This window comes from Marmota flaviventris, chromosome 2 (genome assembly GCF_047511675.1).
Source record: "Marmota flaviventris isolate mMarFla1 chromosome 2, mMarFla1.hap1, whole genome shotgun sequence".
NCBI lineage: Eukaryota > Metazoa > Chordata > Mammalia > Rodentia > Sciuridae > Marmota > Marmota flaviventris.
Window position 1 is genome coordinate 149,804,151 of NC_092499.1, and position 25,361 is coordinate 149,829,511.

General features: G+C 37.8%; 1 protein-coding gene across 4 annotated transcripts in view; it reads right to left on the minus strand.

Annotated features, from left to right (window-relative positions):
• Positions 1-25,361, minus strand: part of LOC114080805 (ceramide synthase 3) — a 159,471-nt gene that overhangs the window by 17,518 nt on the left and 116,592 nt on the right. For all 4 annotated transcript variants that reach the window (XM_071608667.1, XM_071608668.1, XM_071608666.1 and 1 more), the window contains one exon: positions 15,380-15,533. In XM_071608667.1, the coding sequence (XP_071464768.1) occupies positions 15,380-15,533 (154 nt within the window). The remainder of the gene's footprint in view (positions 1-15,379; positions 15,534-25,361) is intronic.

The following is a 25,361-nucleotide window of genomic DNA, read 5'->3' on the forward strand; positions in this document are numbered from 1 at the left end:
TGAATAATCTCTGCTCACTGTACTTCCACATATCTCTGGGAATAACATCTGAAACTATGTCTTCAATAAAACTGTAGTTGTATATTTGAAATGCTGTAACTAAACTCTCTGATCAAGAATCTGTAGCTTTGCTGTAATGTCAAAAGCCCAGGAGGTTGTGAATGACTCATAATGTCCCACAGCTTTGTGAATGACTCCATGTCTAAATCCATACTTGGCAGTAAAACAAAGAGCAATATAATAAGCATTTTATACCAGTTTGAAAGCAAATGTTTAACTTTCACTGTATAAAAAAAAAGAAGAAGCACATTCACTCAGAGTTTAATTTTCTGACTAGCAAAATACATTCCTTTGTCCTATATTAGTTCTTATTGTCCAAGTTGACGAGGTCACAGAACAAAACAATTGAGTTTTTTTTCCTCCTTAAAGGAGATGCATTAAACATAAATTGAGTTCTTGAAACCTGGCTACATACGGACGTTTTCCTTTCAGTAATGTGGAATATAAATTTTCTAGATCAATGCTTCTCAAACTTTAATGTGCACATGAGCCATCTATGATTATGATTCTTTTTTTTTTACTTTCTTTTTTTTTAAATTTTTTATTGTTGGCTGTTCAAAAACATTACATAGTTCTTGATATATCATATTTCACACTTTGATTCAAGTGGGTTATGAGCTCCCATTTTCACCCCATATACAGATTGCAGAATCACATCAGTTACACATCCATTGATTTACATATTGCCATACTAGTGTCTGTTGTGTTCTGCTGCCTTTCCTATCCTCTACTATCCCCCCTCCCCTCCCCTCCCCTCCCCTCTTCTCTCTCTGCCCCCTCTACTGACATTCATTTGTCCCCCTTGTATTATTTTTCCCTTTCCCCTCACTTCCTCTTGTATGTACTTTTGTATAACTCTGAAGGTCTCCTTCTATTTCCATGCAATTTCCCTTCTCTCTCCCTTTCCCTCCCACCTCTCATCCCTGTTTAATGTTAATCTTCTTCTCATGCTCTTCGACCCTACTCTGTTCTTAGTTACTCTCCTTATATCAAAGAAGACATTTGGCATTTGTTTTCTAGGGATTGGCTAGCTTCACTTAGCATAATCTGCTCTAATGCCATCTATTTCCCTGTAAATTCTATGATTTTATCATTTTTTAATGCAGAGTAATACTCCATTGTGTATAAATGCCACATTTTTTTTTATCCATTCATCTATTGAAGGGCATCTAGGTTGGTTCCACAGTCTTGCTACTGTGAATTGTGCTGCTATGAACATCGATGTAGCAGTGTCCCTGTAGCATGCTCTTTTTAGGTCTTTAGGGAATAGACCGAGAAGGGGAATAGCTGGGTCAAATGGTGGCTCCATTCCCAGCTTTCCAAGAAATCTCCATATTGCTTTCCAAATTGGCTGCACCAATTTGCAGTCCCACCAGCAATGTACAAGTGTACCCTTTTCCCCACATCCTCGCCAGCACTTGTTGTTGTTTGACTTCATAATGGCTGCCAATCTAACTGGAGTGAGATGGTATCTTAGGGTGGTTTTGATTTGCATTTCTCTGACTGCTAGAGATGGTGAGCATTTTTTCATGTACTTGTTGATTGATTGTATGTCCTTCTCTGAGAAGTGTCTGTTCAGGTCCTTGGCCCATTTGTTGATTGGGTTGTTTGTTCTCTTATTGTCTAATTTTTTGAGTTCTTTGTATACTCTGGATATTAGGGCTCTATCTGAAGTGTGAGGAGTAAAGATTTGTTCCCAGGATGTAGGCTCTCTATTTACCTCTCTTATTGTTTCTCTTGCTGAGAAAAAACTTTTTAGTTTGAGTAAGTCCCATTTGTTGATTCCAGTTATTAACTTTTGTGCTATGGGTGTCCTATTGAGGAATTTGGAGCCCGACCCCACAATGCTAAGCAGGAAGTGTGAATCAGGCGGTATAGCGATACCAGACTTCAAACTATACTACAGAGCAATAGTAACAAAAACAGCATGGTACTGGTACCAAAACAGGCGGGTGGACCAATGGTACAGAATAGAGGACACAGAAACCAATCCACAAAACTACAACTATCTTATATTTGATAAAGGGGCTAAAAGCATGCAATGGAGGAAGGATAGCATCTTCAACAAATGGTGCTGGGAAAACTGGAAATCCATATGCAACAAAATGAAACTGAATCCCTTTCTCTCGCCATGCACAAAAGTTAATTCAAAATGGATCAAGGAGCTTGATATCAAATCAGAGACACGCCGTCTGATAGAAGAAAAAGTTGGCTACCATCTATGATTCTTTATGAACTGTAGATTCTCAGTGAGAAGGTGGCTAATGGGGCCCTAGATGTTGTATTTTTAACAGTCTCTGGGCAATACACAGGCTGGTTGTCACAGACCACTCTCTGGTCAGCCAGGCTACTTGCAGGGCCATAAGCCTCTAGATTGCTGCTGTTGGTGAAAAGGAAAAGTTGAAGCAGAATCACACACCTGGGTCTCTTTCAAGTTCTAGAATTCCATCATTTCAAATTGATTTCCTTAGTCTATTTCATGACTACATTTCAGTCCAGAAAGGCAATATAAAATTAGAAGTGTATTTCATCTTACAAAAATAAATGGTTATTTAAAAATAATTAATAAATCATGATTAATTTGAATCATGTTCTTAGTTCTCCAGGGACACATAAAATTTAAAGAATTCTGGTTTTCTACTAAGCAAAGAATCCAAACGCGCTTATTTCAACAGACTAAATTTTCATTTATGAAGTTTTTCTTAGCAGAGAACGCCACTGTGACATGAGAATCTACTACTTCTGTTAAAATTTGCAAGAGGAGAATGTTGAGATGTTGGCTAAGTTTATAAAGGTGGGGCAAAATTCAGATATCGCTGGTTTTTTAGGAAGTGAACCCAGTAAATGGAGGGACATCCATGTACACTTTTCCAGTGATGGAGAGGACACACACAGCTTATTTTTTCTACTTAACTGAGTGAATCTCAAATTAGATTCACTTTGGGTGGAAAAGAAGACTGTCAAAAATTTCAGTTTGGTTCCTACCTCATAGATTTTGATTGAAGTGGTCTGATTGGGACCAGACTGTGAGTACTTTCCTGCCAAATACCAAAAGGTCATTCTAGAAAGTTGTATCCAACATAGCCAGTAAGTAGTAGGTTGATCTAAAGTAAAAATATGGAATCTGGAAGATCTCAGGATATGAGCAATGTACCTTATTCTATATAAGCCTTAACTATGAATATAATCCTCTCCTGATTAAAAAATACATCAGGCAAAATAATAATGACTTTTTAATGAGCTGGCTTATATAGAATACTCCTAATTTTCTTTAATAGGCCTTTTAAATGAAGGTCCTCAAAAACATTAAAGTCCCTGTAACCAAATGTCATGCTTTCAAACAAAAGTCTCAGATGATAACCTGATCAAGCAAGAGGAAATTTAACAAGAAGGAAATTATCCTTCAACAAGAGGAGAAAATCACCAACACCACACAATCCCCAAACAGAGGAAAGTGTTGTGAAAAGGAGTTAAAGGTTTTAATCAATCAAGCTAAATATGAATTAACAGCATAATATGAATATCAGCAACTATATACAAAAGTAGGTTGCATCAATGGACATGGAGTTGTCAGAAAAACAGACCTAACAGACTCGCTTGACTTTGCATTTATCAGACCATATCTCAAAAACTGTTTAGTTCCAATACAACAGTTATAGGATCTGATTTGTCTCTGAAGAGTAACAGGATCTGGTTGGTCTTTGAATAGTGACCATGTAGTTCTGTTCTGCTCTGGGGAGCCCTCCAAAACTGGGACATGGTCAACATCACTTGTGAAGTACGTGGTAAGATACCTGTCTTTAAAAAAACTTCAAACACCCAAGTTTGCAAATTATTTATTTGAGGGCTTCTGAAGTTGAAGAACATTGGGTAGCCTAATTCTAAATTTCCCCCGGAAACTCCAAGAACAACTGTAGAATCACCTTGGACACATGATTTCAGCTTTCCTTGAAAACAGAGAACACTGTTCAAAGAATTTATAAGAAGAAGAAAAATATATACACATTCCAATTCCAGCTTGTGGCTGGAAAAGTGGGGAAGGGAGGCTGGAAGGACCCTATGGACATGGGTAGGGTGAGAGGGCAGGACTTGGGAAGCATAGACAGCATCATCACCTCAGAAAGAGAAAGGGAAGCCGTAAATGCCACATGAGACCCTGGTAGTTCATAGCCCTTGCTACTTAAAAGGGGGCCCAGACTCTATGAGTCAGAAAGTGGTAGCCTTGAAGGAGCAGAGCTCAAGAGGGTGAATCAAGTACATCTAATATATCATTAAAATAAATGTTGCCTGTTATTATTTTTAGATAATTTTTAAAATGTACGTGGCTTGCGTTATATTTCATTGGACAGCACTAGCCTAGGGGGAAAAATCAGAAAAAAAGAAGGAGCCATCTAGCTATTAGACTTGATTGAACATTGGAGCAGCCTGTCTCAGGAAGTATATTAACTATTGTTATTTAGAAAATATAATACTATGACTTCTGCTTCTGGCCAGGATGGAAAAATATTGATAGACTTCCCGAACACCTTAAACAACTAGGAAACTACGTACTATATATATAACAATGGGTTTTATATACTGTTCAGAAAGCAGTTAGGGACTGTGATTCCTGAGAAAAGGAAAATGAAGAATGACAGTCCTATAATTACGCCAGTGTACTGAAAGAACCCAAATAGACCAGTGGTGCCACTGAGTTGAGGAAACTGAGACTGGGATTATCAAAGTTAAAGAAGCCAGAATTTATGGGGCAAAATACTGGGAAGAAGGAAAAAGAAAGCCATGGAGAGAGGGAGGGAGCATGAACCAGAGATTGTAGTGGGTTCTCTTCAGTCTTTAGCTGAGTACTGATCTGTGAAAAGTATGAAGAAACTACTTGAGGGCAGAAAACAAATGACCCAAAAGACATGCACAAAACAATCCCCAGAGCTCATACTGGGTTGGCCACTTATTGTTGTCTTGTCAATGTCTAGAGTAAAAAGAATTCTTACTACATGGGCAATTGGGAGAATGTTAAGAAGGACTAAAGACTATTTTGCTTTCATCTTAACAGAACTTAAAAGAAAGCCAGACAAAGAACAACTTTACTAAAGAAATTTAACTACATACAAAAGCAAAATCCAACACTATTTAAACGAACATAACACAATCCAGCATTCAACAATGTAAAATTCAAAATGTCTGGCACCCAACAGGAAATTACAAAATTTGCAAGGAAGTTGGAAAACATGGCCCATACCTAGGAAAAAATTAACTAATATAAATAGACCCAGAAATACCAAACATGATAGAATTTTTACAAATATATTAAAATAGCTATTGTAAATATGCTTTATATATTCAAAGAGGTAGAGAAAATTTGAAACATAATAAGGACAGAAATGAAAGATTTAAAAAGACCAAAATGAAATTTATAGAGATAAAATATTTGAAATAAAATATTATACTGAAAACGAATAGAATGTCAATGATTGTAGGCCAATACAAATGGTAATTGAAGTTTCAGAAGAGTATAAGAGAATACAGAAGAAACTTTTAAAAACTTGCTTAAATTTGAATTCAATAAAAGCCATAAATCCATAGTTTCAAGAAGCTCAACAAACCCTAGCCACAATAAACAAAAAGAAAAATACACAAGGACACATCATAGTCAAATTGCTAGAACCAATGTTGCAGAGAAAACTCACAAAAGCAGCCAGAGGATAAAGATAAGAAGTTAACAGACATCTCACCAACAGCAGATTAACAGCTTTGAAGTACTGCAAGAAGAAACAGACAGAAGGAGAGAAAGGAAGGAATGATGGAAGGGAGACTAATGTGATATTCTAAACCCAGCAAAACCACATTTTTTAAATGAAGGAAAAAATACTTTCAGAAAAACAAAGCTAGTAAAATTAATTGCCAGAAAACCTGTGGTACAAGAAATGTGTGCTTTCATGGGAGAAAAGGACAGGAGAAAAATAATACCAGATAGACACTTACACAAGAAATGAAGACAGGCTGAAGTAAATCTGTAGGCAAATATAAAAAAACATTACATTTTTTACCACCTTAGAAAATAAGAGGAGAACATGATTTACCCACACAGATAGGAAATGGACATATATACATAGAGGCAATGGTTCCCATGAAGACAACTTCTTCCAGTGGGCATTTGACAAGTGGACACAGTTTTGGTTGTCACAACCAGTGTGAATGCTATTGTCATCTAGTGGGCATCCTACAATGAACAGGACAGTCCTAACAATAAAAAATCATCCATCCTCAAGTGTCACCAGGGCCCTGAGCTAGAGGCAGGCCTGCAGAGTTAAAGGCTGCCTCAAAGAAGGGAGGCTCAGCCTGACTGCTAAGATACAGTCTCTGTGGAGACCAAAGACCAGGAGGGCTACTGTCTCCATGGTGACTAAAAAGAGCAGAGGAGGGGCTGGGATTGTGGCTCAGCGGCAGAGTGCTTGCCTCACATGGATGAGGCACTGGGTATGATCCTCAGTACCACATACAAATAAATAAATAAATAAAGGTATTGTGTCCATCTACAGCTAAAAATAAAAATAAAAAAAGACCAGATGAAGCAGTGAATGCAGCACTTGCAACACTCGTCTCCCTAAACCTTCTGTAAGCTTCTGGGCAAGGTGAGGCCTGGCCCCAACTCCTTTCCTAGGGTAGGGCTACCTTCTAGAGCACCCCTCATGCTCTAGAACCCCAGAAGAGGCCTGTTTTCTCATCAGACATCTAGATAAAGTGTTTCCAGGCCCTCCAATGGGCTGCAGCTCATATAAGGACTCACAGCCTGAGAGAAACGAGTATCTGGGATTGTGGGAAGAACAGGAAAGATCAACTGCAATCGAGCCGTGCTTGGAAACTGCGAAAGGTATGCTTCCAAAGCTATAACACCACCACTGCCACTTACTCTACCTCACAGTTTCAACAGTTTTTCATGTAGAACATTTTTTCCTCATCACAGTCCTTTAGGGAAGGAAGGATAGTAATTAACCCCAATGAGAAAACAGTTTAAAAAATTAAAGACTTTTTCAAGATTTCCTGTTTAAGTAAGTACTTGGGACTCTGAACCCTCTGATTGGTAGTGTGCCTCCTGACCTAGAAGAAATGTGGATCCTCTTCTTGGAGCTGGAACCAGGCACACAAGGAATGCCCTGTGGGTGGTGTGGTGCTTAGAACCCCTGGGGACCAAGGCTCTGTATGCCTGTGGTAGGGAGACACACAACAATTCCTTCTCTAAGTCTTATCATGGGCTGATGGGAACTGACTTGCACAGAGTTGAAGAGAGGCAGAACTGACTTGTCCATTCTCCAGAGGGAGACACAAATGCTCTTATGCATGAGCGCACGTACACACACACACACACATATAATTCTCAAATGACATGAAGAGGAAAAACAATGGCAACAGAAAGCTTCAAAGGGTCATGTTTGCTCCAGGCTAACTCTGCAACCTCATGCAGTTTAATCATTTCCTCATTCCTCTTTTTTGCTGGGCAGCCAAGATCCTGGGGCCCTCCCAGCAGCCTGGATTTCCTCGCATTCTTCATGCCATCTCACATCCAGGTTAAGAGGGTAAGTAGATTTCTGTGTGGAAGCGACCATAAAATTGTTACATAGATGTAGCTACCATGAAGGGCCAGTTCTAACATTAAGCCAAAGTCCCCTTTGTGGCCAGGCCTCAATAGAGGGCGCTGGGGATACTTCATTGGTCCCATCCTAAGCCAATTCCTTTTCTTTGACAGACATAACCACATTTCCAGGTTCACACTGAAAATATATTACAGAAGCATACCAGTTACTTGGAGCCATTGTGAATCCAAGGCCCATTAGAAATGACAAGGCTCACTCAGGTTGGGCCTCCAGAGCATGGACTGTGGAGTTGTGTGAAGAGTGTGTGCCCAGTGCTACTCTCCTTGAATCTCCTGAGCCCTTGAATGTGGCAAGGAAACTCTGAAAGAACACAGCTCCTTTGAAAGCCCAGAGCTCCTCAGATGACATACTTGGCTATTCCCAAAACAGAACTTGGATCAAGTCATCTGTGTGATAAATCATTCAGAAACTAAAGCCCACATTAGAGATCAAAATGGAAATGTTTTAAAAACTAATTTCTTATACCCTCTGCTACAAACTGAATGCATTTTCAGGAATAAGGTTTCTTTTGTGTTACATGAAGCTCTCTTCTAAGACTTATGTAGTGGGGATAGGGAGATGAATACAGGATGTGGCCACAGAAAATAGTGGGAGATCAACAGGGACAGTGTTGGTCAGCATGGAGTCTCCCCACACCTGTTTTTACCAATCTTTCTGGCCCAAGAGCCCACTAATAAAACTTTTACATCTTGGCGTAAATGTGTAGATTTATTAACAAGCCATGAATTGTGCCTGTGCCCCTTGTGAAAAGCTCAAATTCCATATGACATCTGTGTGTGTGTGTGTGTGTGTGTGTATGTGTGTGCTTGTCTGTCTCTACTAATAAAATGAAGATGATCTATTTTTTTCAGGATTATATAAAGATGCATTCCATTTTTGTGAAATGATTTTTCAAATCACGGGTGCAAGAAATATCAGAGCTTTTCTAATTTCTTTTTACTTGGTTCTTCCCCAACCTTGCCCTCATTTCCAACAACAATAAGATCTGATCAGTGGCTCAGAAGACATCTTAGCCACCATTTGGGAAAGAGGAAAGAAAGGCAGGATTTAAATGCTACAGAGGTCAAGGAAATGCTTGCATTAGGCTGCTTTCCTCTGAAGCAAGTTCCTTTGTTTGACAACTGATCAGTTGACTTTCTACTGGTCAAATGACTTGACCAGTCCATTGTCTTCAAAGAACTGGCATTTTGAAAACCATTTTTAGAAAACAGACAAGAAATTTAAGAGTGTGCAAAGGGAAGTGAGAAAGCAAGTATGGCAAATCATTCATGCAATCAAATAATTCATTGGCAATTGAAGAGAAGTGAGGATGGCTGTTTTTAAATGTACACCTAGGGACCAAAATCTCCTTAGGGTAACAGTTCTCAGCTGCTTTCCATACCTATTTTCAAGAAACAAGTGGAGTAAAGAAAGCCAAAATGAAATATTTACTTTCTTTAAAAAAACACTGATTTAATCTTTTTCTCTCATAGGTCTGTTTGCTGGAATTAAAAGCTGATGAGACACCCTCCTGTCCCTAGCTGCAGAGAGGCACTGCAACTCCTGAATGTGGTTATCACATCACTGTCCCAACACACTAGAAAGAGGAATCATTTTAGAATAAAAAAAAGCAACAGAATCTCCAAATAGCTTGCACAAAGATATTGAATATCCAATTATAAGAGGAATGCAGGACAATGTTATCCTGGGGTAGGGAAAAGATATCTGACTGGAATTCAGATCAATGTGCATGCCCAAGTTCTGATCTGAATGACCCTGGAACACCCCCCCCACCCGCTCTATGCCTCTGTTTACGTGTTCAACAGATAAGCCCTCCTTGCACACCTGCCTCCATCTCAAGATAAAATCCTGCAGCTGGGTCTTCTCTGGAGCACTCATTTGGGTGTTCTTTTATACTTATGGATCCAATATGGAGGCCTCCAAGTCAAGGACAAAGTAACAGTAAGTCCATGAAAGCAAGAGAGCTAGGAAGAGGTGGGCTTACTTATGAAACCTGCCTCTCACTGATAATACATTTTTTTTTTACTTTTATTATCTTAGAGCCATGAAGATGATTGACTCTTTAACTTTGACTTCTTTAAGCAACTCTATCCTTTCAGAGTCAGTTTATAATTGTTTTAAGCCAGAGAATCCCCAAATGGGATAGACTTCATGCAATTTTCTAGAATGCCCTGTATGAAGAGCAGGAATTAATTTATCAATTATTAATTGATAACAAAGATTAGTAAGCAAAGTCAAAGATTGTGGAATTTGTGAGTTGAGCATAAGCTATACTAAATACACATTCAGAAAAATACACAAACACATGCAAGGGCTGGGGTTGTGGCTCAGTGGTAGACAGTTCACCTAGCATGTGTGACGCCCTGGGTTAGATCCCCAGCAACACATAAAGATAAATAAATAAAGGTATTTTGCCCAAAACAAAACAAAACAAAAAAACACACCTGCAAAATATGTATTACTTATATTTTAAAGACATACATTCACAGGTCCTGAACTACTAGGAAAGAAGAAGAGCACAGCGTTACAACCTGGGCTCTGAAGTTTCTGGTTTCATGAGTGTGAATCCTACTACTGTGTCTCCTTGGACAAGTCATGTAACTTTGTCACCCATACTCACTCTCTTCCTGTATAACAGAGGGGTGTTGACAGTGGCTTCACCATGAAACTTAAAGCCAGCACGCATTCACATATGTGGATGTGAGTGGCGTGCTCAAAACAATAGTAAGACCTTGAGGAGAGGAGCCAGGTGTCATGGTGGGCCATTTAATGGTCTCTTCCAGCTTTAAACTCTACAGGGATTCTATTTAGTAGAGTGTAGAAGTATACGCAGATTTGAAATTCTCTAAGCCAGTAAACATGACCACATTGATTTTTTGCCGTTATAAGTTTATAAATTCCACTGTTTCTTGAAGTAAGTTATCAAACTAGTTAATCTGCATAAATATTCAGGAATATAGAAATATAAATCAAGAGCACCTCTATAATACTTTATTTCAATCATCAGCCTTTATAACATTTTTATGAAATTTTCATCCAACCAAGCACAGTTTTTATATCTGCTAGTACTGACTAATAGTGTTCTTGGCATCTAGGATGTTACAGATTTTGTGTTTCTTCTCTAATATGCTGACATTTGAAAGAATGTGTCAAAAAGGATCATACAGAACGTGAGTCATGAAAATCAACTGGCAGAAGACAACTTTGAAAACTGTCATCGGAGCCTTTGGCTGCCAGCCACAGATTCTAACACCTGACATCAGCTGCTGCACTGTCTAAAATGAAGAGCTTTGATGAGAGCCAACTGCCAGACAACTTGTTATTTGCAGCAGGCTCTTTGTAATTCAGTAGAAGAAACTTGCTTAAGAAGTAATGAGAATGATAATATCAGCTAATGTTTATTATCTGCTTACTATGTGCCTAATGATGTAGGAAGGGCTTTATCCTAAAAGGCAGGTACTGAGGTAATGAGTAGAAGTCATACATCCAAGATCACTCTGCCAGAAATGGGAGAGCAAAGGTTTGAATCTGCCTGGAGCCTGTATTCTTAGCTACCTAATTGCTTTATGTGGCAGTGATTTGGGATTAAAAACAAAAGTAAACTAAACAAAAAAACCTAAGAAAATATTTTTTTATGCTTTTAAAAAGTTCAAAAAGTAAGTTAAGGGATATGTGCTCTATTTTAAACTATTGTTTTGATTACTTGGTTTGTTTACTATTTTTGACTCCATGAAAGTTTTTAAATTAATTTTCTGGTTATTAAATCTTTGTCCTTAATTCAAATGAGAAATGATAAAAAGGTGAAATATTACAAGTTAAAAGACTGAAGTTCTAGTTTTGGCTTTGCCAAAAATCCTTATAAATTTGTCCAGGCCTCAGTTTCCTCATGTTTATTACCATGTTCCTTTCTTTAACTAAGCTAGTGCAGGGTATGCAAAGTGTCATTCTATGAAGTTAAGAGATGCTGCCTGGTGAGTTGCAGATGGCTGGGGCACATTGCCAAGGGGCTAGTGTCTCCACCCCAGCTTTAATGGCTGTGTGCGCCAGCTCCCCCTGAATGACTTGGCTCTTCACCAATATAAGATGTCACAGAGACATGCTTGAGTTGGCCAGGACCCAGTATGATATTTAAAAAGAAGAAAAAAAACGCTTAAGGATGATCAAGTTCTCTTAAGTAATATTAAACAAAAGCATACTATGTTCCTTCTCATTTCCTCTCAAAGCACTTCTCATATTTGCAAAGAGCATGACAAGATGAATGTGTCAGCTTTTCATGTTTCCTGATGTGATGTGTGGGTTGGTAGTTCATCACAAAATCACCCACTTTATAGGAATCACATTTCAGAGCCAAGCCTTGTCCTCTGATATCACAGTGATAGTTTTAAGATATTCAAAACAAAAGCAAAGAGTGGGAGGCCTTCATTCATCACGTGTATATATATACCAGAACTCCATTGTTTAGGGAAAATAAGATGTAACATTGCAGAAAAATGCTACTTTTATGAAGTATAAACATTTTGTTCTTCTCAGTCTGCTGTACAAATTCATGGAGATCATAACTGATAATAAATTAGCTTATAATTTTCCACCCAAAACAATATTGTTTGTTTTCCTCAAATTACTTTTTCATTTGTATTTCTAAAATTATTTACTTAGAACCTGCCATGTATAAGAAATTGAAGGCCAAATTCTCAATCTCTGTCATAAGATTTACCAGAAATTTTTGGAGGCCTATGAACTTCTGCAATTCCATTTTTAAAGTATCCGAGAATAGTCCCCTTAGTAACAAGTGGAGCTGCATTAAATGCTACATACTTTTAAACAGAGTTGAAAACTGATTTACTTGTTCCTCTAAGAATTTCAGCTCCTGCCTCTACCCTTCTTCTTTCCTTTGCAATGCAACTATGCCTTCAAATACCATTCTTTAAAAGGAGGCTTTATGGCTTTGGAGGAATACGCTGATTTCACAGCCAGTTTTGCCACTGCTGTGGAAAACAGAGTGCATATGCAAGCCAGCTGAAGTCATAAGAACTACAAGGATTAGGGCTGTGGGGCCCTTCACCACTGCTGTCAAATTGCAATTGGAAACAGCTTTCCCAAAGTACAGCATAAGAAATCAGGGATTCTTGTCCATGGCTTGCCAGACTGCTAGGCTTCTAATCGGGCCTGGCATGACCCTTTATAAATCAGAAATGTGAAAATCACAACAAAACCAAACTAGAGTATCTTTTGGCTTCCAAGATTTGCTCTCCCCTGGGTCCCTTCCAGGACTGTAATTGTTGTCACTCACCAGTTACTAAGGGGCTAGTTTCTGCGTGAGAATAGGAGGTCCAGGAAGGCTTGATCCAATGGAATTACAGATTCAGCTCATGGCCCTCCCTCTAACCCAACTACAGGATATGCAAATCATCTAGCTGTTCAAATTCTTAACCTTATCTCAGTTACTGCAACTTTATTAGACACTTGGACATAAGATAACTTTTTCACAGATCATAGTAAAACTATTTAGATTTTTCATGAGCTAGAACCATTCAATGGAAGTTCCTTTTCTTGGCACTCCAACTTGAATGAAAGAGTCCCCTCTCTAGGAAACACACTTGTATCAGTAGTAATTTAGTTTAAAAAAAAAAAAAAAAAAACCTTTCAGATTTTTAAAAAAATTAATCCAGTGGTATCTCAATTTCCTATATCTCTGTCTAGATCCAAGAGTTAAGATGGAAAAAAAAATCAGGTTAATTTTTACAATATTCATTTTGCCTGTCAACTCTTCAGTCATCTTTGAGACTCATATAATAAAATGGAAAAATAAATCAATCAGAGGTTTGAGCCAAAAAATTAAACTTATTTGACTGTTTCCAGCCTACATATAGCATGCGAGTTATCCATGATGTTTGATGCTATTGCTATACACAGATGATAACACCCAGGATGGGCCAGCTGCAACTTTCAACTTGAAGCATGGCTAATTGACACTTCCTTAGATGTGTGATTTCTAGACAAAGAAGGAGTGGGATCTCATTTTTCCCCTTATTTTAAAAGTGCAACACAAACTCCATCACTCAGTGGAACTTGCCCTGGTCCCTTGAGTAAATGAATTTCTCTTTTATCTTTTTCTTTCACAGAAAGATTCTGGAACCTCTATTTAGCACAGGATATTCTATACATTATGTTTTGTTGACAGTAGGTGAATATTCCTCCAGTAGATACGGACTACTTCCCTAAAGCCAGTGATTGTGCCTTATTCATTTCTGTAGTCCTTTTCTCACACTGTTCTGGAATTGAAACCCACACCTAATTCAAAACAAAACAAAACAAAACAAAATCTTCTATTGTCTAAAAGGTATTATCAATTTGTTATTACAGTCATGTGCTACATAACCACCTTTAGTCAATAAGGAACCACATGTATGATGGCGGTCCCATGAGAAAAATTTCCATTACCTACTGACATTATAACCATCATGACATTATAGCACAATAGTGGCTCACATGTCTGTGGTGATGCTGGTGTAAACAAACCTATTGCACTGCCAGTCACATAAAAGTATAGTACAGACAATTATGGACAGTATATAATACTAGAGAATGATAATAAATGACTAGGCGATTATTTTTTATATTTACTATTCATTTTGTAATTACTTTATAGGGTATTCTTGATACTTACTAAAACAAGTGTATTATAAAACATTGTGCTCTGTTCTGCTGGTAACAGCTTCATCTATCTTGTATTTACCAAACCACTTGGTCACATCATATTCTCATGCTTAATTTATCTTCACGTTATTTCACTCATCACAACCAACACACAGCTACAACACACACACACACACACACACACACACACACTATATCCTACATGTGCAGTAGGCTATACCAACTAAATGTGTGTGAGTACACTTCATACTTTATATTTACATGACAACCAAATAACCTAACACATCTTTTAGAACATGTCCTATTGCTAAGTGATGCATAGCTGCATCTAGAAAAGATGTCTTTACAAACATAGTACAACTAAATGATGAAAAATATTTCAGAAAGTAGAAGCAAGTTCAGGGAGAGACCATTACATGCAAATTGGATGCTCAGCACAGGGAAGCACTTTGAAATATTACTCAGCTATCATAAAACTGGTCACTCAGTACAGCAAATTTTGATTTATTAGGTGATTCTTTAAAAAGTAGTAATCAATTTTTAATTAAAAAAATTCAAAATAACATTCCCAAATAAAATCAATTTTTATTCATCTATTTATTTATTTGTTTATTTATTTACTTATTGAGGGTGAGGGTTGCCAGAGTTTGAACCCAAGGCCTTGCACATGCTAAGCAAGCATTCTACCACTGAGCTATGCCCCAGCCTCTAAAAGCAGTTTCTTAAAAGTACCTCAGAGTCCTACTCACGAAAAATCTAACTACATCATAGAGAACATTTTTTACCAATAATAACCAAAGAGTAGCTTAGTTGTAGAGTCTTTGTGTAGTATGGATGAGGCCCTGAGTTCAATGCCCATCACTATAAAACACAATGACATTAATTATAATCAAATAAAAAAAGCATTCTGATTAACCTATAAATTACCTTGTGCATTCCATCATCTGGACTCCACCTCTAATCTGGCAATGAAGTAGACTTGTTGGAAACAATAATATTTGAACAGCCCTTACCTTCAAGAATATACATCTTTTGAGCATCTTCACGATGAAATAACCCCAGTAAAGGTGAAGGACCTGTAGGATCATGAGTTGTAGGTTGAGGAAGATATATGAAAAGAAAGGTTCAAGGTAATGCAGAGGCAGAATCAGGGTGCAATATAAAATCCTGAAAAACAAACAGATGGGAGAAATGAATTACAGCCAATGCACTTGTGAATTTTTCAACAAAACCCAAATATTTTCTCTCCTCCAACACACATTTACTTCATTTCTAATGATGTCCATAAAATTCTCAAGAGGAAAAAACATGAGAATATTACCATTTATCACGATTGGCAAGCAACCAAACAGTGCAATCTATTTCCTGAGAGAAAAGTTATAGCAAATGATACATTTATTGCCCACTGTTTTTCACTAGAGTTTCTGTGCCTCAGTTTCTTCTTCCCTTTTTCAGTTGTAGATGGACACAATATCTATCTATCTGCCTATCTATCTATCTATGTATGCATTTATTTATTTATTTAATGTGGTGCTGAGGATCAAAACCAGTGCCTCACATGTGTAAGACAAGTGCTCAACCACTGAGCTACAGCCCAAGCCCCTCAGTTTCTTCTTTATAAACAGAAAAGCCTACACTGATCCTACTCACCTTCCAGGGGCAGGGGAGGGGATGTGAGAGACAAATGAGGTAACACATTCACATGAGGTTATTATCACATTATGACAAAGTCTCACTTATTTGGCCTCAGGTGAATAAAGCAGTAGAGCACTTGCCTAGCATGTGAAAGGTTGGGGTTCAATCCCCAGCACCACACACACACACACACACAAACATACAGGTGAATGGAGAATTTCATAGAAGTAAAACTTCCAAATAGCTAGGTGCAGCAGCGCATGCCTATAATCCCAGAGGCTTGGGAGGCTGAGAAAGGAGGATCTCTAATTCAAAGCCAGCCTCAGCAATGATGAGGTGCTAAGCAACTCAGGGAGACCCTATCTCTAAATAAAATACAAAATAGGGCTGAGGATGTGGCTCAGAGGTTGAGTGCCCCTGAGTTCAATCCCCAGTATCCCCTCCAAAAAAACCAAACTTCCAAATAAAAGAGGCTTTAACAAGGCAAAAATTCTATGATTACTTCCATTTTCACATTCTAAAGTGAACTGCATACTTAATCAATATCATAAACAGATCCCTGGACACAATTTGAAATGTCCTTGATAACCCAAGATGCACAGTGTCTTCAGATATTATTGCAATATGAAGGGTTAATTGTCCCTTTCCCAACTTTCAAAAACTAATATGGTCTTAGAGTTCTTGGATATGTGCATTATAATCTTACTACTTAGTTATAAAAATAATGTGCTCATTTAAATTGGTAAAATAAAAAAATAAAGAAAAATGCCCATAATAGGGGCTGGGGTTATGACTCAGCGGTAGAGCACTTGCTTGCCTCACACATGCAAGGCCCTGGGAACCTCAGCACCATATAAAAATAAATAAATAAAATAAAGTTATGAAAAAATTCCCATAATACTATCATCATAAGCAAATAACACTGTAATTTTAGTGTACTGTCTTCCAATTTTTCCTACCTGGATTTATTTTCATTTATTTTTAAAATTATCATACAGTCAAATTTCCTGAGTTTTGGTGTACAGTCCAATAAGTTATAATACATGTAGATGTTTGGTAACTAGATCACAGTGAGGATGACAGCATATCATATCAAAGAACTCCCCAGTGCCATCCCTTCACACCATCCCCACCCTTAACATTTGTGACCACGTATCTGCTCTCCAACCTTTGCTTTTGTCTTTTCGTGGAATCACACAATATGAGTTTTGAAGACTGCCTCCTTTCCTAAGCATGGTACCCTTGAGTTCAGCCAAGTTGCTGTGGATTTTAATAGCACCTGGTAACCCACTGTATGGATACACTGCAGTTTATCTGTTCACCTTTTGAGGAACAATATGGATGTTTCTAGTTTTTAACAATTATGAATAGAACTGCTCTAAATACTCACACTTGTGTGTTTGTGTTAACGTAAGTTATCATTTCTTAAGAGTAGGTATATAGGGTGAAACTGTTCTGTAGTATGTGGTAAGTGTATATTTAACTTTGTAAAAGACTAAAAGCTGTTTTCCTGGGTGGCTACTTTGCATTCCTACCAGCAATTCATGACAATGTCAGTTGTCCTGTATCTTCATAGGTACCTGATTTTGTCCTATAGAGATTTTTTGCCTCTGCAAAAATATAGCACTTGTGAGATTTTTATGTTCAATTCTATTTAGTTTTATATTTAAGATATTTGACACTGCTTAAACAACCTGGGGGATATGGTCTTTCCCAAATGGAAGATGATTTCCTTAGAAATGTATGTTCCTAAAAGTGAGATTGCTGTTTCAAGGTGTTCATTAAAGTTGCAAAAATCCCAGGGTATATTAAAAAGTATTTAAACATTGCCAAATTATTTGCCAAAATATAACAATCTCAAAGGTCACCAAAAGTTTATGAATAGTTTCATTGAATTCTCCCAACCAGTGTTGGTAAGTATGAGTGACTTTAAAATTTGCTCATTAAAAATCAAAACAATTTCATATCGTATTGTTTGCAATGCTTTTACAGATCCCCTGTGCCTGCTTAGTAGCTCTGTTTTCTAATTTTTGAGTTATCAGTTCAAGTACTTTTTTCAAAAAACAATGATATAAACTCTATATAAATAAAGATACTAGCCATTTATCTATTTTATTTATGTGGATATTCCTCAAAGTTACATTTCAATTAAAAATATAGCCTTCTTGATTTTTAGAAACTTAGGAAGTGCCAAAAAATATAAAGAAGCTATGAAAACAATTACCAAAAGTCTCACAACTCACAAATACCCTAGAATATTTTGGTGAATATAACTCAAACTATCTCTTCTAAAAATATATGCTTTAAGCTGCCTTTCTTTCTTTCTTCCTTGATACCACTGATTTTATATAATAGGGATCACACTAAACATGTGATTTTGTGCCCTAGTTTTTTTCACTCAATAATATGTTGCAGAGAGCTTTCCATGCCAATGAATATAGCTATAGATCAGAAGAAAGTAAACCTGTTTATAAAGGGAAAGATATTAAATGTTTCAGGCCTCTGGGCCATTCAAACTCTATTGCAACTACTTAACTTTGCCCTTGTATTATAAAAGCAACCATGACAGCTATTACATAAATAAATTCATGTAGAAACAGCGCATAAATCAATTGATATAGCTGCATTCTGATAAAACTTTATTAAAAGAAGAAGCAGTGGACTGAATTTGGCCTGTGAGGCATAGTTTGCCAATCTCTAGTGTATATTATGCTATGTAATAGCTGCCTAGAAATCCATTTCATGGATATATAATAAACTAATCCCTAACTGAAGAAATTTAAGTTCTTCCTCAGTTTTCATTATATTTTAAACACTATAATTACATATAAAAACACTTTGATAAAATTGTTTGATTCTACCCTGAAATAGCTAAGATCCCAAACTTGAATCAAAGACTCTACTCATTTTATATTTGGGAATATATGGCTAAACTTCTTTCCTGCAAAACTGTACAATTTGTATTCTTGCACCCAGTGTATGATAGACAGTAGTTAACCAACTAACATTGATTAACCAACATTGTATTTTGTCAGTCTCCATGTAAAAGAACATTGTACTAATATATTTTAGCTTCATATGAAGTGACCATATATTACATACATTTACATATTATTGATTTTTTTGTAGTTGTAGATGGACAGCATGCCTCCATTTTATTTGTTTTTTTTTTATTGGTTATTCAAAACATTACAAAACTCTAGACATATCATATTTCATACATTCGATTCAAGTGGGTTATGAACTCCCATTTTTACGCCAAATACAGATGGCAGAATCACATCAATTACACATCCACATTTTTACATAATGCCATATTAGTAACTGTTGTATTCTCCTACCTTTCCTATCCTCTACTATCCCCCCTCCCCTCCCCTCCCATCTTCTCTCTCTACCCCATCTGTTGTAATTTAATTCTTTCCCTTGTTTTTTTCCCCTTGCCCCTCACAACCTCTTATATGTAATTTTGTATAACAATGAGGGTCTCCTTCCATTTCCATGCAATTTCCCTTTTCTTTCCCTTTCCCTCCCACATCATGTCTCTGTTTAAAGTTGATCTTTTCCTCCTGCTCTTCCTCCCTGCTCTGTTCTTAGTTGCTCTCATTATATCAAAGAAGACATTTGGCATTTGTTTTTTAGGGATTGGCTAGCTTCACTTAGCATAATCTGCTCTAAAGCCATCCATTTCCCTGCAAATTCCATGATTTTGTCATTTTTTAGTGCTGCGTAATACTCCATGGTGTATAAATGCCACTTTTTTTTATCCATCCATCTATTGAAGGGCATCTGGGTTGGTTCCACAGTCTAGCAATTGTGAATTGTGCTGCTATGAACATCGATGTGGCAGTATCCCTGTAGTACGCTCTTTTAAGGTCTTCAGGGAATAGTCCGAGAAGGGCAATAGCTGGGTCAAATGGTGGTTCCATTCCCAGCTTTCCCAGGAATCTCCATACTGCTTTCCAAATTGGCCGCACCAATTTGCAGTCCCACCAGCAATGTACAAGAGTACCCTTTTCCCCACATCCTCTCCAGCACTTGTTGTTGTTTGACTTCATAATGGCTGCTAATCTTACTGGAGTGAGATGGTATCTTAGGGTGGTTTTGATTTGCATTTCTCTGACTGCTAGAGATGGTGAGCATTTTTTCATGTATTTGTTGATTGATTGTATGTCGTCCTCTGAGAAGTGTCTGTTCAGGTCTTTGGCCCATTTGTTGATTGGGTTATTTGTTACCTTATTGTTTAATTTTTTGAGTTCTTTGTATACTCTGGATATTAGGGCTCTATCTGAAGTGTGAGGAGTAAAAATTTGTTCCCAGGATGTAGGCTCCCTATTTACCTCTCTTATTGTTTCTCTTGCTGAGAAAAAACTTTTTAGTTTGAGTAAGTCCCATTTGTTGATTCTAGTTATTAACTCTTGTGCTATGGGTGTCCTATTAAGGAATTTGGAGCCTGAACCCACAATATGTAGATCGGAGCCAACTTTTTCTTCTATCAGATGGAGAGTCTCTGATTTGATATCAAGCTCTTTGATCCATTTTGAGTTAAGTTTTGTGCATGGTGAGAGAAAGGGATTCAGTTTCATTTTGTTGCATATGGATTTCCAGTTTTCACAGCACCATTTGTTGAAGATGCTATCCTTCCTCCATTGCATGCTTTTAGCCCCTTTATCAAATATAAGAAAGTTGTAATTTTGTGGATTGGTCTCTGTGTCCTCTATTCTGTACCACTGGTCCACCTGCCTGTTTTGGTAACAGTACCATGCTGTTTTTGGTACTATTGCTCTGTAGTACAGTTTGAAATCTGGTATCCCTATACCTCCTGATTCACACTTCCTGCTTAGAATTGCTTTTGCTATTCTGGGTCTTTTGTTCTTCCATATGAATTTCATGATTGCTTTAGTTATTTCTACAAGAAATGATGTTGGGATTTTGATTGGCATTGCATCGAACCTATAGAGAACTTTTGGTAATATCGCCATTTTGATGATGTTAGTTCTTCCTATCCATGAACAGGGAATATTTTTCCATCTTCTAAGGTCTTCTTCTATTTCTCTCTTTAGGGTTCTGTAGTTTTCATTGTATAAATCTTTCACCTCTTTTGTTAGGTTGATTCCCAAGTATTTTATTTATTTATTTTTTTTGAGGATACTGTGAATGGGGTGGTTGTCCTCATTTCCATTTCAGAAGATTTGTCGCTGATATACAAGAATGCCTTTGATTTATGTGTGTTGATTTTATATCCTGCCACTTTGCTAAATTCACTTATTAGCTCTAGTAGTTTCTTTGTAGACCCTTTTGGGTCTGTTAGATATATTATCATATCATCTGCATATAGTGATAATTTAAGTTCTTCTTTTCCTATTTTTATGCCTTTAATTTCTTTTGTCTGTCTAATTGCTCTGGGTAGTATTTCGAGGACTAAATTGAATAGAAGTGGTGAGAGAGGGCATCCCTGTCTTGTTCCAGATTTTAGAGGGAATGCCTTCAGTTTTTCTCCATTCAGAATGATGCTAGCCTGAGGCTTAGCATATATAGCTTTTACAATGTTGAGGTAAGTTCCTGTTATCCCTAGTTTTTCTAGTGTTTTGAACATAAAGGGATGCTGAACTTTGTTGAATGCTTTTTCTGCATCTATCGAGATGATCATGTGGTTCTTATGGTTAAGTCTATTGATGTGGTGAATAACATTAATTGATTTCTACTACTTACAGGCTATGTGAATTTGTGCCACTTCTTTATACATTTTCTTAATTGTTAAGTGGAAGCAAAAAGCACCTCCTTTATTCATTCACTAAATATTTATTGGGCACCTAGCAAAGTGCTACCTGGCATTTGGCAGGAACTAGAAATACAGTAATAAATAAAAGGAACCTAAATCCCTGGACTAGTGGAGCTCATATTGTTAGAGTTATTACTGGGAATTAAAGGTACTAATATCTGTAAGACCCTTGCTGTTCTGGTTTGCTGTGTCCTTGGGCAATTTTCTGTACTTTAAGCCCAGAATGAACTTCCCCTTTTCAATTAATTCTTTTCATCCATTAAAGCATGGTCCCCTCCCAAAGTCTCCACATTATTCTAGTCACCTCTGAATTTATAACTTTGCTGTAGGACCCCCACTACCAACATCTTTCTAGGCCCTGCAGCAACAGTTGCTCATATGAATTGGCTCCTCATTGGCAGGTAGGTTGCCAAAGTCAGAGCCACAACCCATAGTCATCCCTGGGCCTCCCCTATCTGACCCAGTGCCTTATCCCTTAGTAGATCCCCTACTGGGAGTTTGTCAGTGTTGAAACTGACAACAGAACCTAGTTGAAAATACCTCCTTTACACAGTCTATTCGAGAATGAATAATTAGCAAACTTACAATTGTTCATTGTGGTCCATGCAAAGAGAAAAGGACAAGGCATATGCAGAGTTCTGACTGAACTTTCTTTCCCTGCTCCCTCTAGCTGAAGGGAAGACAGGACAGAGGGTTCCAGTTGAAGGAAATCGTACCAAATGCTCAGATGCCCTTTGGCAGAAGGTGTCATGGAAAATTCAAAGAGCTGAGGAGCCTTGATGGCAGTATCTTCCATTTTGAGAGCTGTATCATTAGCAAACCTCTGAAGGGAGTTTAAGGGAGAGGAGCGGCAGGGAAGGGTGATATAAAAGGAGGCAGCTGAGGAAAGTGGAGCCATCCAAGCAACAGTTTTAGAAAGGGGACACCTGAACCAGAATCATCAGAGCCAGTTCAAGGTCTGATGTCATTTGTCATTTGCTTCAAACCTGCAGGTGTCACTGACCCTATTTCCTTAGTCACCTAGTGGAACTAACCCCACCCCTCTGACTGAGAGGCCCAGGGAGAGACACAAATTGTAGAGCTTTCAAAATGGAAGAGACTGTCATTCTAGTGCAAATGCCAATGAGAGAGCTGAGCCTCTGGGCGGAGGACGAAGGCCAAGGATGTGGGCTCTGGAGCCTGTGAGGTGAGGATCAGGGCTCCTGGGATCTTCAGCAAGTCCCATCACCTTCCTGGGCTTCAGTCATCTATACAATGAGAATATCACCACCCGCCTCATCAGGATGCTGTGAGGATTCAGTGAGGGGACACATGGAAAGAGCTTAGCACGAGCACACAAGAACTGGTCATTATAACCGTTTCTCTTACCAGCACTATAATTATTACTACTTTCCTATCCCTCCCTACTCCAGGGGACCCACACTCATGACACAGTTAGAGCAACTCCCATGACACAGTGCTGTGGAACTGGCTGGACTTTCTACTTGGTGTGGAGGAGGAAGCCGCTTAGGAGAAGGAGACCAAGCTCTAGAGGATAGAGCTTGAGCTGCCTGAACATTCTCTATGGGAGGACAGAGAGGAAGACCTGCCTAAGACATGAGAGAAGAGCTCAGAGTGGGGGATTATGGTACCACAGTTAAAATTTTTAGGACCTAATGAAAGGATGATCAAATTTCACAATCTGCTTTTCTTCTCCTTCTCTGATTAAAAAAAGTAGGTGGAAGAAAAAAAAAATAAACACATCTCCCCTTACCAACTTTCCCCTAATACTTGGACATACACATATACAGGCACATGCATGCACATACAGTATTTGTATGCTTTAATCGGTCACTATCTCATAGTGATTGAATGGAATTTTTCTTTTCATAAAGAATGCCAAAAGACTGCCAGAGTCCTGAATTCCTAGAACCACTCAGCTCCTGGCCACTGGACTTGAATCTTTTCAAATTGATAAACTACTGCAACAACAACAACTACTACTGCTACTACTAGTACTGTCCTCTTGGATTGCAAAGCTCAGATTTTACTGGTTTTGGTTTTGTTTCTGATCTTAATCCTTTAAATAACTGGAATTCACGTAGTTTGAACTAATCACAGTGTTGGCATAAATAGTAGCTGGTTTTTCTGGGCTAGGTAAGACATCCACCCCAAATTTATATTTTTTATAATGAAAATTAAATGTTGAAGACCTTTTGTTCTTGCTAATTGTAGGTGTGAACATTAAGTCCTGTTAGGACAGCAACTGTCTCCTTTGGAGGTATCTTAGATTTCAAAGTGACAGTGTAGTTGAAGATAACGTAATAAATAGTAAAGACAAATGATGTTTCTTAATCATCCCGTTTAGTAATTTAATTGGGAAGATATCTTTTCTATGTTTCAAAATGTCCTGTTTCTAGGATTGTTTCTCCTATAACTAACTGTGTGATCCTAGGAATACCATAATTCCTCATCTGTGAAGTAAATATGGGGTCTAAATGCTTTGGCAATGTCAATGACATGAAAGACAAAGAAAGAATAGGAAAATGTTCCAGATGAATGTCAACTAAATACAATATGTACTCAGAGGCCAGGATCCAAGTGGTGGGGGTAAAGCAATAAAAGATATTATTGGATTGATTGACAAAACTAGGACATTGAAGGTGGATTGCCACATTTCCTGCAGTTAATAACCACATTGTGATTATGTAAGAGAATGTCCTGTTCCTAGGAAATACACACTAAAGTATTCAGGGCACAATAATGATTTAGATGATGTTAGTAACTTTCAAGTTGTTCATAAATAAGTGTATATATATGTGTGTATATACATACACACTTATACACACACACACACAGGTATGTGTGGGGGGAGTGGTAGAGAGAGAAGGAATGAGTAAGTAAATGTGGCAAAATGCCAACTAGTAAAGGATATATAGAGGAATTCTGTTATATTCGCAAAATTTTCCTATAAGCTTGAAATTATTTCTAAATAAATTAATAAAGGAGTTCAACTGAATTATGAATAAGGTCCCTTATTCTAAGATTTTGTGGTCTGAAGAATGGTTGTTGTCTTTTATACATTTACAAACAGCATAAGTATCTACCAAGCACAGGGTTCGGGGCTCCTCTGTGGGCTCTCTATCAAATGAGAGAAAGAACATATGCCACAAAACTCACTGTCTCCTTCATCAGACGTGTAACTGGAAAGTCTGGTTTTGAGATTCACATCTGTGATGGTGGTTTAAGGAGTGGCTCTAGCTCCGACAGAGCCTTTCTTGCACTGCACAAGCTCCTCCTTTACTCTGTTGACAGTGCCAAGGGCTCCAAGCCAATCATGGTGCCATTAGAGCCAGTGCTCAGCCCTCTACTTACCATGGTGGCCCCAGGCCTTCTGAGGAGAGAAAGGGTCCATAATGGTAAGGAACATTATCTAAGAACACTGCTGGATGCTTTCAGCTTTACTTTTTTAAAAAAAGTTTTAAAACTCTTCTTTCTTTACAAGCCATTCCAAGTGTTTCTATGGTCCCATCGTCCATAAAATTCCCTTTCACATATGGGCTTCCCAGGGTACTGCTTTTCTTTACTACTCATCAAAAGCT